This window comes from Saccopteryx bilineata, chromosome 2 (assembly GCF_036850765.1).
Source record: "Saccopteryx bilineata isolate mSacBil1 chromosome 2, mSacBil1_pri_phased_curated, whole genome shotgun sequence".
In the NCBI taxonomy this organism is placed as follows: domain Eukaryota; kingdom Metazoa; phylum Chordata; class Mammalia; order Chiroptera; family Emballonuridae; genus Saccopteryx; species Saccopteryx bilineata.
Window position 1 is genome coordinate 14782455 of NC_089491.1, and position 16793 is coordinate 14799247.

Consider the following 16793-nt stretch of genomic DNA (forward strand, 5'->3'; position numbering starts at 1 on the left):
TAGTAGTTTTTAATAAAAGATTGCTATGAGGATGAAATGCAGTGTTAGTAATGGAAATGCCATGTAGAAACACGTGACTTACAGTGCCTGCCTTGTGAGCTGCAGAGATCAAGGCCCCATACAAATGTTAGTCTGGTAGGAGAAATAGTTATTATATAGTAACTTCACATATAAACGTATGCATAACTACAAATTGTGGTAAGTGCTATGAAGGAAAAGTGCAGGGTTCTGTGAGAAAGGGTAGGAGAGTAATTTCATTCGTTCAGGAAAAGCTTTTTGGGAAGGCATAGAATGCAAAGAACAAATTGGAGGTAGCTGTGTGAAGAGTAGTGGAGTGTTTCAGAGGGTGCAGTGTGTGTGCAGGCCCCGGAGTGGGGAAGAACTGAGAACACTGGATGGCCTAGAAGGCCAGTGGAACTGTGCAGTTCTTGAAGGTTTGGGACAGCGCCTATCATGTGTGCCTTACTTGTCCATATTAAGGATTTTGGATAGCATAAGTGTAGTACAAAGTAATGGTGAGTTCTGTGTAAGAGTCTGGTGTGATTATATTTTAAGACAATATTTGCTGGGTGAAAAATGGATTAGAATGAGGCAGGAATAGATTTAGGTGGCCACTTAGGCTTTTGTGGTATTTTAAGCAAAAGACAGCCATGACTTGGACTTGGGTGACAATAAAGAGAGAGAAGGGCACACATGAAGGCTATGCCTTTAATATTGAGCCAGCTGAACTCAATGACTCACGGGAAACAAAGCAGAAAGAGTCAGAGATGACTAGTGGTTTTAGATTGGCTGGGGAGTGTGTCTTTCCGAAATAGGTGGAGCTAAAAGAGAGAGGTTGGTGAGAAGGTCAGTAATACCACTGAACTGTAAAACTGGTTAAGATGGTAGGTTTTGTGCGTATTTTACCCCAATAAACAAATTGGGGAAAAATAGTTCTCTGTTTGGCACATTGAGTATTTATTTATTTATTTAATTTTTGTATTTTTCTGAAGCTGGAAATGGGGAGGCAGTCAGACAGACTCCCACATGCGCCCGACCGGGATCCACCCGGCACGTCCACCAGGGGGCAATGCTCTGCCCATCTGGGACGTCCAGAGCCAGTCTAGCACCTGAGGCAGAGGCCATGGAGCCATTCCCAGCACCCGGGCCAACTTTGCTCCAATGGAGCCTTGGCTGCGGGGAGGGAAAGAGAGAGGCAGAGAGGAAGGAGAGGGGGAGGGGTGGAGAAGCAGATGGGCGCTTCTCCTGTGTGCCCTGGCCGGAAATTGAACCCAGGACTTCCGCACGCCAGGCCGACGCTCTACCACTGAGCCAACTGGCCAGGGCCCACATTGAGTATTTAAATAGAGATGTTATATTAGGCAATTTGGTGTCGTGTTAAAAACAGTGGACTTGGGACCAGGACTCTGATTATGATGTCTTAGATAAGTTTCTCCTCCTTCAGGTCCTAGTTTCATTGTTTGCTAAATGATCCTGTGCATATTAAATGAGATAATGGGACAGTACTCAGCCCATCTGTCAGTTTAGTTGGTCATAGAGTTACAGCTTTGCTATTCTAGCATGCGATATCATTTCAAGCTTTTTCATATTTTAATTTTTTAAAATAACAGCATAGGAGTATAATTAAAAGAATCTTTCTGTAACACAGATGTTTCTATTTCTAGGTGGTTTTGCAGAAGTGCAAAGTCAAGTCTCTCTTGCACAGCCCTGGAGACTATATCCTCTTAAGTGCGGACAAATATGAGATCAAGGTAAGGATTTTTCCTCTATTATTTTGCCTCATCAAAGAAAAACTGGCAAATATAAGAATATTTAAATTAAATTAAAATTTTAAGGTAGGCAGGATTGTCTTAGTCCCAGCCATCTTAAACCCATTGGAAAGAGAATTATTCCTTAATTTCTTTTTTCTTTCTTTCTTTCTTTTTTTTTTTTTTTTTTTACAGAGACAGAGAGTGAGTCAGAGAGAGGGATAGACAGGGACAGATAGACAGGAACGGAGAGAGATGAGAAGCATCAATCATTAGTTTTTCATTGCGCATTGCAACACCTTAGTTGTTCATTGATTGCTCTCTCACATGTGCCTTGACCGCGGGCCTTCAGCAGACCGAGTAACTCCTTGCCGGAGCCAGCAACCTCGGGTTCAAGCCGGTGGGCTTTTTGCTCAAACCAGATGAGCCCGCGCTCAAGCTGGCGACCACGGTGTCTCGAACCTGGGTCCTCTGCATCCCAGTCTGATGCTCTGTCCACTGCTCCACTGCCTGGTCAGGCTTACTCCTTAATTTCTATGCGCTAGGCATGTCTAACCCTGATTTTTAAATGAAGAGAAGAAAATCCACACAAAATAATCTTCAATCCATTCTGTTTTCCTGAGATATGTACCTTCTACCCTCCTGATTTTTTTTTTTTTTTTTTTTTTTTGGTGACAGAGACAGAGACAGATAGACAGGAAGGGAGAGAGGTGAGAAGTATCAATTCTTTGTTGAGGCTCCTTAGTTGTTCATTGATTACTTTCTCATATGTGCCTTGACCAGGTGGCTACAGCAGAGTGAGTGACCCTTGCTCAAGCCAGTGACCTTGGGGCCTCAAACCTGGGTCCTTCTCATCCCAGTCCGATGCTCTATCCACTGTGCCACCACCTGGGCTACCCTCCTGAATTCTTAGGTCTGAACTACAAAGACATAAACATTTACTTTATAAAATTTTTTTCAAAAAGTTTACAGAACACTTTAACCTATGTTTTAGTGCAACTTTTAAATTGTTCTGTGTGGTAGGCATTATTATCATTATTGTAGGAGCTGAGGTTCAGAAAGATTAAGTATTTTATCCAAGATAGCACAGCATATACTGCAGAATCAAAGTTTGAACCCATGCCTTTCAACTGTAAAACCTGTGGTTTTTCTAGTTTACTTGTTTTTGTATCTGAATTCAGCAAAAAAAACCACGTTAAGGACAAGCGTTTCTGTGGTGATGTGATCTGTCATCTTTCCTGATTTTCTTTTATCTATAGATTTGGCCAATTGGAAGAGAAATCAATTGCAAGTGCTTAAAGACATTGTCTGTCTCTGAGGATAGAAGTATCTGCCTGCAGCCAAGACTTCATTTTGATGGCAAATACATCGTCTGTAGTTCGGCACTGGGCCTCTATCAATGGGACTTCGCTAGTTATGATATTCTCAGGTAGTGTCTCCGTGAACCTTTACCTCTGACAGTTATTCCTGTCAATAAAAAAAAATATTTCTTTATTTTTGTTGTTGCAGTTTACTAGTAAAGACAAGGCTAAATATTCAATAAACTAGTCAGTGACTTGCTTTTGGGAAATCTTGACATCAGTTCTAAACAGGGTTATATGCTGAAAGCTTCACACATAAAAATGTTTTAGAGACATTAATGAGAAAGGATTATATGCTGGAACCTAGATGATCTAGGATCTAGTCCCTCCCTTACTCTGAGTCACTTCCTCCTTCAGAATTTAACATGCTTTTCTGGAAAATGATGGTCTTAGATGGAAAGATCTTTCACATCTTCTCTAGTTCTAATATTTTAATTTCTATTTCCTAGTTGTTGAAATTCTTCATTGAAGGATTGAGTGGCCTTCTGTTGACTAGTAGGTATTTATAGAAAAATAGACCTGTAGGGTTTCTTTCTAGAGAAGTAAAGAAAATAATTGGGCAAATAATTGTGCGGTTCCCTGCATGTCATCGACCTCTCTTGGAGATTGGTGGTATCTGTTAGCTCATTGGAGACGGATAGAAGCCAGTGCCATATTGTGATTAAGAGAACTTACTTTAGTAATAAGCAAACCTTGATTTAAAACCTTTAAGCTCAAACCAGCGACCATGGGGTCATGTCTATGATCCCACGCTCAAGTGCTGTCTTGTTTGAGCTGTGTGATATTACGTAAGTTCTTAATCTCTCTGTCTCAGTCTCTCACCTGTGAAGATTGAACGGAATACCTATACTGAGGACCTGGCACATAATTATTACTAATAGCTCTAGAAAGCCCTACATAAAGAAATGTATTTGAATTTGTTTAACTATTGTACCTAACATTCATATTGCACAAAGCTCTTTTTCTTGGGGGTTGTTTTTTTTTTTTTGAGGAACACTTTTTTTTTTTTTTTTGAGGAACAGTTTTTAACAGCTCACAGAATTAGTATTTCACAGCATGATTCAGGAAATGCTGGCTTGGGGAAGTACAGAACATTGAACATTCTCTTCATTGTTTTTATGCATGACTCTTTGAGCTCAGCTTGTATGGGATCTTATTGTGGCCAGCAGGACTTCAGCGGGCCCTGGCTCTGCTCACACAGTTACAACCTCATTTATGTCTCCCTGACATCAGCCTTACATTTCTATCCAATTAAGTTTCCAAGGGGTCTATTCTTTGAGGAAAAAAAGACCAGACAGATCCTGGAAAACACTAATCTAAGCTCTTCATCTTATAGATGTGGAAACGGAAGTTGAGGGAGCATACAGGCCTTGCCCAACATCCTGTAGCACACCCTACTCCAGTATCCATCCATCCATCCATCCATCCATCCATCCATCTATCCATCCATTCATCCGTCCATCTGTTTATGGCCGGATCATCCAGCAAGCATATGCTTAAGAGACCAGTAAGCCAGAGAGAAGGAACTTTGAAAGAGCTTGATACTTTACACACACAAAAAATCCAGGTTGTAACCATGTGGAATCACATCTTTTACAGTTTAGTCTTGTTTATGTTTTGAATGAAAATTTGGAAGGGAATGGTGCAAAGGCAGGTAAAATAGAGGTCTTATAGTCTTTTTAACGCTTAGAATCTCTAAAGTTTTAAATTTGATCCTTTCTCATCTTAATGTGTACAGTGTAGAGTCCAGAGTCCTGGATGAAAGTTCTGTTAGGCCCTGGCCAGGTAGTCCAGTTGGTTAAGTGTTGTCCCAATATGCCAAGGTTTTAGGTTCAATATCCAGTCAGGGCCCATACAAGAATCGACCAATGAATGCATAAGTATGTGGAACAACTAAATGATGTTTCTCTCTGTGTCTCTTTCCCCTATTTCCCTTTCTCTCTTTCTCAATCAACTAAAAAAAAGTTCTATTAGGTTTTGGAATTTGAATCCACTAGTTTTAATCAATAAATCTATAAGAGTATTTGCTGCTAGAATGTGCTAGGTTTAGATTTTTCTTTGAAAGGGGACAATTTATCTTTTGTTCCCCCCACCCCTCCCAAAACACAAATAAATCAACCTCTTTTGAAATCTTAGTACAAATCCTGTGGCCTCAGTTGCTAGGACCAGGTAGGGCTACTTACTCTTTGAAGCTATTTGAAAAGAAGTAAAGCACAAAAGGCAGCATATCGCTCAGTTCATCTAAGAGGCAGTCACGTGAGCTAGGTTATATCTGTAGAGCAGGCAGCATTATTTCGGTTCAGGGGCCTGAACTGAATGAACCACAGGGATGTCATTTTACAATTCTCAAGTCATCAAAAGACGCTGTGAGCCTATCAAGACCTGTATTCTGTTCTGCAACATATTTGTGCTACAGTCTTGGAGTCAGCCCACCTTTACCAGCCTTATTCCCTAGCCACCAATTTTCTAAGTGTCTGGTTATTTCGGCTTTGCATTGATGATACGGGATTTAACTAGACTTTCTTGCTGTTTTTTTCCAGTTTCTTTCAGATCTCTTTTGTAGGACTCTTTATTTGCCTGTGTTCATTGCATCATTGCTCTATTAGTTAGCAGGTACTTCCTGAGTACCTACCTGTGTATTAGGCATTGTGATGTACCCTTGGAACCAGCAGAAATACCTACGAAACTGATAGGGGTTGCTGACCAGCAGAAGGGAAGACTGACCTTCAATAGCTAATTACATACACATATTTTACTGGTTGTGCTAAGGGCAACATAGTATTGGGTACTGTGAGATCCTGCCTAGTTTGAGGAGTCAAGGGAAAGATTCCTTGAGGAAGAGGTTTGGGCTGAGTTCTAGAGAGTGATTATTTGCATTAACTCAGTTCCTTGGACATTGTAGACTAAGAGACCAGTCTGCTCCAAGGCCCAGAGACTAAAGGAGCTTGGTGCATTTGAGGAACTGAAAGACCAGTGTGGCCGAAGGTGCGAGTTCAGCAGAGAACCATAAAAGAGTTTAAAATTTTTAATGAGATGGTAATAGGATTAGATTTTAGTATGAGGTCAACTGATTGAAAGGGGCCAAGAGAAGACATGGGGAGACCAGTTGAAAACTCTTGGCAATAGTGCAGGTGAAAGATGGTGTCTTATGTCAGAGTTGTGGCGAATCAGACAGTATTGAATAAATTAGAGGAAAATTTAAGAGGTAAAATCAGTAGATCTTGGTGATGGAATTTATGGTTTGAGTAAGGAGGAGAGTTGGACGGTTGCTACATGTCCTAACTTGAGCAACTGGGTGAATGAGCAACCAAGGAAATAAAGAAGAGAAGCAGGGTTGGCTAATAGGTTCAGTTTTAGAAAGGTTGAGGGTGAGAAACAGGTCTTTTGCCTTCCTAATATCACACTGAAATCTGCTTCTGTGTAACTCTTTCCCTTGGACCCTCATTCTCTCTTCTAGAGCTCATAATGTATGACCTCTCACATATCCTTCACTTTTTTTTTTTTTTTTACAGAGACAGAGAGAGAGTCAGAGTGAGGAATAGACAGGGACAGACAGACAGGAATGGAGAGATGAGAAGCATCAATCATTAGATTTTCGTTGCGCATTGCGACACCTTAGTTGTTCATTGATTGCTTTCTCATATGTGCCTTGACCGTGGGCCTTCAGCAGACCGAGTAACCCCTTGCTGGAGCCAGCGACCTTGGGTCCAAACTGGTGAATTTTTGCTCAAACCAGATGAGCCCACCCTCAAGCTGGCGACGTCAGGGTCTCGAACCTGGGTCTTCCACATCCCAGTCCAATGCTCTATCCACTGCACCACCGCCTAGTCAGGCCGTATCTCCCCTCCCAGCTGATCTTCAGCTGTTTTCTTACTTTTCCAGGTTACCAGGCTACCAGGCCCTGTCATTCTGGTTGACCTCTTGGACGTACACTAGTTGATAGTGTCCAAACTTATTATCACAAAGCAGAATTTGTAGATCCCTCATCTGGTGTGTGTGTGTGTGTGTGTGTGTGTATGTATGTATGTTTGTATGACAGAGACAAAGAGAGACGGAAACAGGGAAAGATAGGGACAGGAAGAGAGAGAGATGAGAAACATCAATTCTTTTTTTTTTTTTTTTTTTTTTGGTATTTTTCTGAAGTTGGAAACAGGGAGAGGCAGTCAGACAGACTCATGCATGCGCCCAACCGGGATCCACCTGGCATGCCCACCGGGGGGTGATGCTCTGCCCATCTGGGGCATTGCTCTGTAGCAACCAGAGCCATTCTAGCACCTGAGGCAGAGGCCATGGAGCCATCCTCAGCGCCCGGGCCAACTTTGCTCCAATGGAGCCTTGGCTGCGGGAGGGGAAGAGAGAGAGAGAGAGGAGAGGGGGAGGGGTGGAGAAGCAGATGGGCGCTTCTCCTGTGTGGCCTGGCCGGGAATCGAACCTGGGACTCCTGCACGCCAGGGCGACGCTCTACCACTGAACCAACCAGCCAGGGCCAGAAATATCAATTCTTTGTTGTGGCACTTTAGTTGTTCATTGATTGCTTTCTCTTATTTGCCTTGACCTGTGAGCTACAGCAGAGCGAGTGATCCCTTGCTTAAGCCAGGGACCTTGGGTTCATGCTGGTGAACTGTGCTCAAACCAGATGAGCCCGTTCTCAAGACCCCCGCGACCTTGGAGGTCTCAAACCTGGGTCCTCTGCATCCCAGTCCGGCGCTCTTATCTACTGTGCTACCGCCTGGTCAGGCTGTAGATCTCTCATCTTGTAGCTGTTTTCCTAGTGCTTCCAAAGAGGATATCAACTTTCCTTGTAAATTTTTTACCTCACTAAAGTGTGTAGACAGCAGAGACTTAAGGTTGGTTTTCTTGTTTTTTCATTTGTGTTGCCATTTACCTAGATCTCTCTCTTCCATTTTTATCTTTGTCACTGATGTTTGGGAACTGTGAACCTGAGGTCTCTTCCAATTCTTACGAATCTGTTACTAATAAATGTTTCTGGATTATTTGGGAAGCTTTTAATATTTTCAGTCTCTGCTGTTTTAGAAAGGAACTTACGTGTTTGCTGCCCACAGAGAGTAGCGCCTGAGTCACTTGGTTCTCAGTCTTTGTTCAGGAGGTTTCATTAGACCAGTATTCTAGGATGTGACGAATAAATCTATTCAGCTAGTATTAAGAGTTGAGTCTGCATTTTAGTTTTATCTGGTAATTGACTAGTTGTGGATATTTAGCCTAAGTGTTTATCCTGGCTGGACTTCATTCTTTTTTTTTTTTTTTTTTTTTTTAATTTTTCTGAAGCTGGAAACGGGGAGAGACAGTCAGATAGACTCCCGCATGCGCCCGACCGGGATCCTCCCGGCACGCCTGCCAGGGGCGTCGCTCTGCCCACCAGGGGGCGATGCTCTGCCCCTCCGGGGTGTCGCTCTTCCGCGACCAGAGCCACTCTAGCGCCTGGGGCAGAGGCCAAGGAGCCATCCCCAGCGCCCGGGCCATCTTTGCTCCAATGGAGCCTTGGCTGCGGGAGGGGAAGAGAGAGACAGAGAGGAAGGAGGGGGGGTGGAGAAGCAAATGGGCGCTTCTCCTATGTGCCCTGACCGGGAATCGAACCTGGGTCCCTCTGCACGCCAGGCCGACGCTCTACCGCTGAGCCAACCGGCCAGGGCCTGGACTTCATTCTTTATGGCTTGGAAATGAGTGTTAAATGAGAGACTCTATGAGATCCTTTCCAGCTTGGATGGGCAGTTTGTGCTGTTATAATCATTCATCAAATACCACCTTTCTCCCTACACACGTGTTACATTATTATGAACTCTTTACCCCCTACCCCTGTGTTTTAAAGTAGGCTGAACTTTTTGTCCTCATATTTTCTTTTTTTTTTTTTTCCTTACAGAGACAGAGAGAGAGTCAGAGAAAGGGATAGATAGGGACAGACAGACAGACAGGAATGGAGAGAGATGAGAAGCATCAATCATCAGTTTTTCATTGTGGCACTTTAGTTGTTCATTGATTGCTTTCTCATATGTGCCTTGACCAGGGGGCTACAGCAGACTGAGTAACCCCTTGCTTGAGCCAGTGACCTTGGGTCCAAGCTGGTGAGCTTTTTGCTCAAACCAGATGAGCCCGCGCTTAAGCTGGCAACCTCGAGGTCTCGAACCTGGGTCCTCCGCATCCCAGTCCGACGCTCTATCCACTGTGCCACTGCCTGGTCAGGCTCATATTTTCTTTTTATCAAAAACTTTCATTTAACTCTAAATTTGCTTGAATTTTGTATTGCCTTTAAAGTGTCTCCAGAAAAGATTACAGTAGCATAAACAAAAGCAAAGTTGCCTTCTGGTTCACATCACTTACTCTCATCCTTGTAGAGTCATCAAAACTCCCGAGATAGCAAACTTGGCCTTGCTTGGTTTTGGAGATGTCTTTGCCCTGCTGTTTGACAACCGCTACTTATATATCATGGACTTGCGGACTGAGAGCCTGATCAGCCGCTGGCCCCTGCCAGAATACAGGAAGTCAAAGAGAGGCTCAAGCTTCCTGGCAGGAGAAGCTTCCTGGCTGAATGGACTGGATGGGCACAATGACACGGGCTTGGTCTTTGCCACCAGCATGCCTGACCACAGTATTCACCTGGTGTTGTGGAAGGAGCACGGCTGACCCCACGAGCCACCGCCGCTGACTGACTTTGGGTGCCGGGGCTGCGGGTTTTGAGTGCAACCTCTCTGGCAGCCGACTGCATGAACCAAAGTTCTCAATGGTATCATCACGCAGTGCACAATCATTTATCTATGTTTGCCAGGGGGCCAGGGCTCTGGGTGGGGGAGGGCTCGTTTTATTGACATACAATGCAGCATGCTAATGGGGTACACCATTGACTTCATTTGTACTTAGTTATGTTGGTCAGTATAAGAGGATGTATTTTGGATTTATCTTTCTTGAATATTGGTTTTAAGTAAAGAAATTTAAATGATTTATTAATCTGCTAATTGGTTGCCTATAAAAAACACATTCAGTCTATTATTAAAGCTTTTTACCATTGCCTTTTATTTCTTTTGAAGTTGAAGCAAAGGTGCTATGATGTTTTACAGCAACTTTTCTCACATGGGGCTTAGCTTTTATAACAACCAGTGTCAGGAAGACCACCAAGTCCTGTGACCCCTGTGACCTTCGAAAACTCTCCACCAAATACCAGTCCTAAAGAAAATCTGTCTTCCAGTACAAATCCCATTCTATAAATTGATTGTTTATAATATGTTCTAATCCCTAGTTCTTCTTTTTGAGATTTTTTTTTTTTGTGTGTGTGTGTGTGTGTGACAGAGGGACAAATAGACAGACAGGAAGGGAGAGAGATGAGAAGCATCAGTTTTTCATTGCAGCACCTTAAATTCATTGATTGCTTTCTCATATGTGCCTTGACTGGGGGGCTACAGCAGACCCAGTGACCCCTTGCTCGAGCCAGTGACCTTGGACTCAAGCTGGTGAGCCTTGTCTCAAACCTGGGTCCTCTGCGTCCCAGTCTAATGCTCTTATCTACTGTGCCACCGCCTGGTCAGGCAAATCCCTAGTTCTTGAGAGAATCAAGATTGTCCACGTCTGAGATGTCAGGGAGTTCTGTAGTTTTGTTTTCATCTGGAGGAAGCTGGTCCGTGTCTCCCACAACCTAGGTGACTGCACAGAGGTGACACAGTGTAGCAGAAAGAGCACTGAGGTTGAAGATTGAAGATTGGCTCTGTTACCTAGGAATCCTGCAACCTCAGGCATATCACTTTCCTGGGCCCCATTTTCCCTGTCTGTGTAGCTAGTTGTTACGCTAAGTGATTTGTAAGATTCTTTCTGGTCCTGCATCTGCTGAGTTGTGTAAAAGTTATCTTGTCTGATTTCTGATTCATTACTTCTTTGGGATTGGAGGTAATAATATATGAATGAGATCACTGACAAAAGTTGTCATCTATGAGGAAATCAAATATATGAAAAGGATGGCTAAAAGAAGAATGTAGAAAATAGAACCTTCTGCTTGGATGTAAATAATCAGTGGAGGCAATGCTGATAGGAGTTGTGGATCTGTAGAGAAGCAGTGTGCTACATTAGAAAGATAGGGCCCTGGCTTTTCTCCCTTTCACCTCTAACTGGATGGATGGCCTCAGGCACGTTAACCGTCTCTCCCGGGCCCTCAGTTTTTAAATCTTTATAATGAAGGAATCACCCTAGATTTGAGTTCACAAACTCACGTGCCTAGGGGAGTTATGCAGATGACAAATGAGTGAAGTATGCTGGGTAGGATTGTGCGGAACCACGGAAAGCTTATTGGACAAGGCAGTCGCTCAGCTCTGAGTGTCAGGCGTAAGTGAGCCTAATGTTGGCAGGTCTTTGGATTTTTCAGGAGAAAGTAGAAATCCAGAATTTTAATTGAAATACCCTGATTTTTAAAATGTTGACAACTAATTGAGGATGATTTAGAAGATAGTAGGCTAAACAAATCATGTCTGCGGGCTGCCAGTTGGTGACCTTCACCTTCTCGTTCCTGTAAAGTTAAGGAATACTACTGTGATTCAGCAGTGGAGATATTTTAACATAATTGTCTGGCCATTCAACTTTCCCATTGTGTTACAGAAAATGAGGAGGGCATGTTCCATTCACAGACAGGAAAGGGGTTTAAAGATGAACGTAAGAACTAGGACCTATCTGACTGATAGAAAGTATATCCACTGTGGGTGGGGAGGAGTGGTTCCCAGCAGAGTGGAGATGCAGCTCCTCTAGAATCCACATTAGCAAGAACAGATGGTCGGTTTCAAGGACAGGCTGAGTTAATATGTTGACACTCTAAAAGGAATCAGGTAAAATACCATTATCTTCCTCCGTCCTCCAAATCCATCTCATACTGAGCTCTGTGTCTGAACTCTTCACACAGAAGAGCTCCAAGACATGGAACCCGGATGACAGCCAGACTCTTCTGCAGGAGCCTCAGGAGGCTGGGCAATGACGAGGGCAAATGACTGTTTCCTTCTCCTGTAGCCTGAACGAATAACCGAGATTATGGATTTCATGACCCTCCCTACTCCCGCCTCACTTTGAGATGTATCTAATAGTTTCAAAGAGCAAGTCATTTATAATAATAGTCATTTGTGGGAAAAACCTTTTGGAAATGACCGATCTGAAAACTGAATGACATATCCCTCTTCCGTTTTCAGTGTGAATACCGGTGTTACCAAGGTGGTGCTTAGTGTGGCCAGTCCCAACAGCAGTCCTGGGGCAGGATGGGGTCCCAACAGGGTTTTTCCTCACACCAGCCTTCACTGCACCGGAACATCTTATTTAATCGCTGTATAGGTGGTAGATTCAGTCATACTATTGCCAGCTTTTATAAAAATGGAATACTAACTCATCCTTTAAAGAAATAAAGTGGCAAGTCAGCGAAAGAAGTAGCCAAGGGCAAAGAAGCTGTAGCTGCTTGGCCTCCTTTCCCTGAGTGAGGAGGCCTTCTTCCAGCCACACTGACATCTGCTTCCTTAGCTCGGAGGTGAGGGGGTTGCCTTTGCCTCTCCTTTCGTGAATATTCTCATTTCTGAAAAGTTCGCCAGCTCATGAGCAGATGGACTCCATCCTTCTTTATGCGCATTGGGTATCTTGAGTCCATAACATCCCAGGCTGCAGCGTGAGGGCGGTCCAGGACAGCTGAGTGAATGTGAGGTTTGTAGCAGACTTTGATCCCATTCCAGAGGAAGCTAGTTTCCTGCAGCCCTATTATTTTAAGTAGCCAGTGTTGTCAGAACTGGTCCTACCCTGACTTTCAGACCCAGCAGAGAAATAGGATAAAAGGCTTCCTCCAGGGAGGGGCTCAACTTTGATTAGAAGCTCTGAAGGAAGGTTCACATGTTCAGATAGCTTTGCGTGAGTGAAAGGTGGGGCATATTGCTGTTAAAGTGTACAGTTTGCACTTCATCTTTCGTAGTTTAAAAATTACTATGTTCTGGCCATTGAAAGTGCTTGGTGTAAAGTGTGAATGGGAATGATGTAATTATTTTAATATTTGCTCTCAGGAGAATGATTACTGCTCTGTGTTTATAAAATATCTTAGGGTGAAAAGAAATACATTTGGAAACAGTATTATTTTAGACATGAAGAAATTGTTTCTGTAAGATTAGGTGTTTTGCCCAAACAGAAGTAGCTAAGAAGAATGGAATCTGGCTTTACACATTGCTTTGGCCAAACCCAGCCAGCTAGCTCCTTGAAGGATGTGAGCCCTGGCTTCCCGGGAGCCAACAGGTGTGTCTTCCCACCATCATTCTAGCTTTCTTTACTGCCTTCTATGCGCTTCTTGCAGGTCTAGGTGTCTGAATCACTTGCCTTTCTGTCGGGAAGTGTGCAGAATCCCAATGCTGCTCCAAGATGCAGCCTGGGCAAGGCACACTGTCCCCTTTGCCTTTCGGGACACAGAGTTGTCAGGATAGGGGAGAAGCCCTTTTAGGTCTATTCTCTTGATGCAGCCTTTGTATCTGGTTATGCTGGTGCTTGCCAGGATGTTTAAGACAACTGAGCCACTGTTGAGAATTAGTTCCCAGATGGAGCATTTGAGGAAAGGAACAGGTTAGCATTCTTGACAGAAATGCCAGTAGTCATCTTTGGCAGTGTCTCTGACCCAGGGTTCCCCGTGCCTACCCTAGCAAAGGGAATTTGTTCAGGATATGTATATCCTCAAACGGATTACTAGATAGTTTTACACCACTCCCGTCAGCTTAATCAGGGTGAATGGTCATGCTCCATGCAAAAGGTTTCTGCTGTCAAGTTGTTTCCATGTGTTTCCCATCTGTAGAATGGTTTCAATGCTTAAAGTTAGTGCAACAGCCCTGACCAGTGTAAACCCACCTAATTACTGTAGCTTGAAGAATCAGCTACTTCTCTTCAGGAATGTGCACAAATCAAGATGTATTTTTGCATACTTAAACCAGGAAAATTATTACTTCAGATGATAAAATACCTTGTTTTTTGGAGTCCTTATATTCACATTGTGAACAGGCATACTTCACTAAATTAGATTTAGTGCCCTTGATGAGAAGACTCAGGTTGAAAAAGGCTGGTCTCACCAATCCAAATCTCTAGCAAGATGGTCAAATTCATCAATTTATGTTTAATTAATTAGATGTACGTTGTGATCTAGGGGGAATGAGGTGAAATTTATATTTGGACTGTGGGGCAGGGGGGAGTAGGGATTGTTTAAACAAATAGTGGCGTGATTGTGGTACAAGGTGTCTCTGTAAGACGAGATGTTACATTTGTGCATCATAGAACTTTCTTTTTACCCGTGAGTGATGGTCCTAACTATAAATCATTTTTATCTATATATTAAAACAGGTTCCTCAATTAGGCAACATTTGGTTAGCCACACCCAAGTTATTGTTTGTACTTGAAAGTAATAAAGCTGCATTTCCTTAAAAATCCGTTCTGTAGTTTACTATTTTATTACTTTTTTTTTTTTTACCCCTGACCAATTCAGAGGGGATTTTTCAAAAGTGATTATGGTTTATTTTTAGAAATGAACTGTCCCTTATGTGATTTCTGTTCCTTTACCGTTTCTGCATGTACTAGAATGTAAGCCCCACAATATAACAGTTTTTGAATGACATCCAAAAGGGAGAACAATACGCTTAAAAATAAAATGCAAGGAAGGAATTTTGGTCACTCGCGCCCATGGCTGCAGATGGCAGTGGCAGCAGGGGTGCAGGTAAAACGGACTATTGCGCAGGTCAAGACCTTGGAATTGTCTTCCCCTCTTTTCTCTCCTCCATTCAGCACATGCCCGGATTGGTTTATTCTTTCTTCTTCTTTTTTTTTTTTTGTGTGTGGCAGAGACAGAGAGTCAGACAGAGGGACAGACAGACAGGAAGGGAGGTGATAGATACATGAATTCCAAACTGCCCTCTTGATGTTTTGCTTATCTGTCAGACCTCACCCTATCGCCCCTGAGACAGAGGAATTCCAAGAAGCTAGTCAACCTGCCCCAAGAAGGAGCATTCCAAAAAGCTGAAATCCTAAAACCATAAAAGAGAACATACCAGAAACTTTGACTCAGTATCCCCTCAGGCTCTCCCAAACGCTATATAACTCACCCCTTGTCTGTAACCAGCGCTCTTCTCCCCAGGAGAATTCCCCGACAGGGTTCCTTTCTTCCTTTCAATAAAGCCTGTTACTCTGGTCTTTCGGACTCCCATGGATTCCAACAGGAGGGAGATGAGAAACATCAATTCTTTGTTGCAGTTCCTTAGTTGTTCATTGATTGATTTCTCATATGTGCCTTGACCGGGGGGGGGGGGGGGCTAAAGCAGACCGAGTGACCCCTTGCTCGAGCCAGTGACCTTGGGCTGAAGCTGGTGAGCCTTGCTCAAACCAGATGAGCCCGCACTCAAGCTGGTGACCTCAACCTCGGGGTCTCCAACCTGGGTTCTCCGCATTCCAGTCTGATGCTCTATCCACCGTGCCACCGCCTGGTCAGGCTATTCTTTCTTCTTAATTTAATTTCTAGGCCTTTTTATCACCAGACATAGTCCTGTACCTTTGGTCCCCAAAAAGGATCATTATAGGGCAGATTATCGTTCCTCTTTTACAGATGAGAAAGCTGAGGTTTGGGAAAGCGCTAATTGCCTAGAGAAGTGGTGTGATTGTTAGCCTTCACATACCTGGTCTTCTCCTGCCTGGTCTCCCCTCCTGTCTCTCCCTGTTTCAAGTCTTTTCGATTCAAACATGGACTGCTGCCTTCCTCCTTCACCACTTGTGAGCACCTATTGAACCATCTATTTCTACTCTGCCTCTAGGACATCTCCCCAACCGCCACTTGGAGTGCATGGTTCCTCTGCTCAGATGCCCTTCGTGACTCCCTGTTATCAACAGGGGCGACTAGGTTTATCAGCGAAGGAGATTGAGCGCCTGCTCATCTATCTCTTCAGGCAGTTTTGCTCGCTGTTTTCCTGTCCCATGCTGGGAAAGCCTCAGGTGTCTCTCCACCAGTCCTAGGGCCAGCCTGTAGGGCTCCACTTGACCTCTCACTATCTTTAAAGCCTCTGCTGGCTACCATCTCCCACTCAGCCTGACTCAGCATTTTTGTTTAGGGTCCTTGTGCAATTTATTTGGCAGTTCATCACATCGTACCTTTTGCAGTTGGTAAACCATTAACTTTCACCTTTAGTCCATAAATTTTTCACAATTCTGGCAAATACCTTGTTTCTGCAGCAACATTGTAAGATTGAGTTCTTACACAATGCTCAATAAATTTTTTTGTTTTTTTTTTTAGCGAAGGGGAGAGAGAGAGAGGGACAGACAAGGACAGACAGAGAAAAGGAAAGATGAGAAGCATCAACTTGTAGTTGTGGCATTTTAGTTGTTCATTGATTGCTTTCTCATATGTGCCTTGACTGGGAGGGGGGTGCTCCAGCTGAGCCAGTGACCCCTTGCTCAAATCAGCAACCTTGGGCTTCAAGCCAGCAACCATGGGGTCCTGTCTATGATCCCACACTCAAGTCACCAACCCTGCACTCAAGCTGGTGAGCCCGCACTCAAGCCAGTGACCTTGGGGTTTCAAACCTAGGTCCCCAGCATTCCAGTTCAATGCTCTATCTACTGTGCCACCGCCTGGTCAGGCAATAAGTTCTTGATATTTTAATAAATTTCATGGATTATCTTAGGGGCTATGTGTTATGGAGGAAAAACAGCT

At 43.6% G+C, this 16793-nt stretch overlaps 1 protein-coding gene across 2 annotated transcripts in view; it reads left to right on the forward strand.

Annotated features, from left to right (window-relative positions):
- The window catches only part of FBXW2 (F-box and WD repeat domain containing 2), a 42026-nt gene extending 27499 nt beyond the window's left edge, over nucleotides 1-14527 (forward strand). The window contains exons 6-8 of one of the 2 annotated variants that reach the window (XM_066256373.1): nucleotides 1665-1751; nucleotides 3008-3177; nucleotides 9460-14527. In XM_066256373.1, coding sequence (XP_066112470.1) covers nucleotides 1665-1751; nucleotides 3008-3177; nucleotides 9460-9748 — 546 coding nt within the window. In that variant the 3' untranslated portion in view covers nucleotides 9749-14527. Of the gene's footprint in view, nucleotides 1-1664; nucleotides 1752-3007; nucleotides 3178-4445; nucleotides 4642-9459 lie in introns of those variants that run through there. The other variant, XM_066256372.1, reaches the window with a different exon arrangement.
- The last annotated feature ends 2266 nt before the right edge of the window (nucleotides 14528-16793 follow it).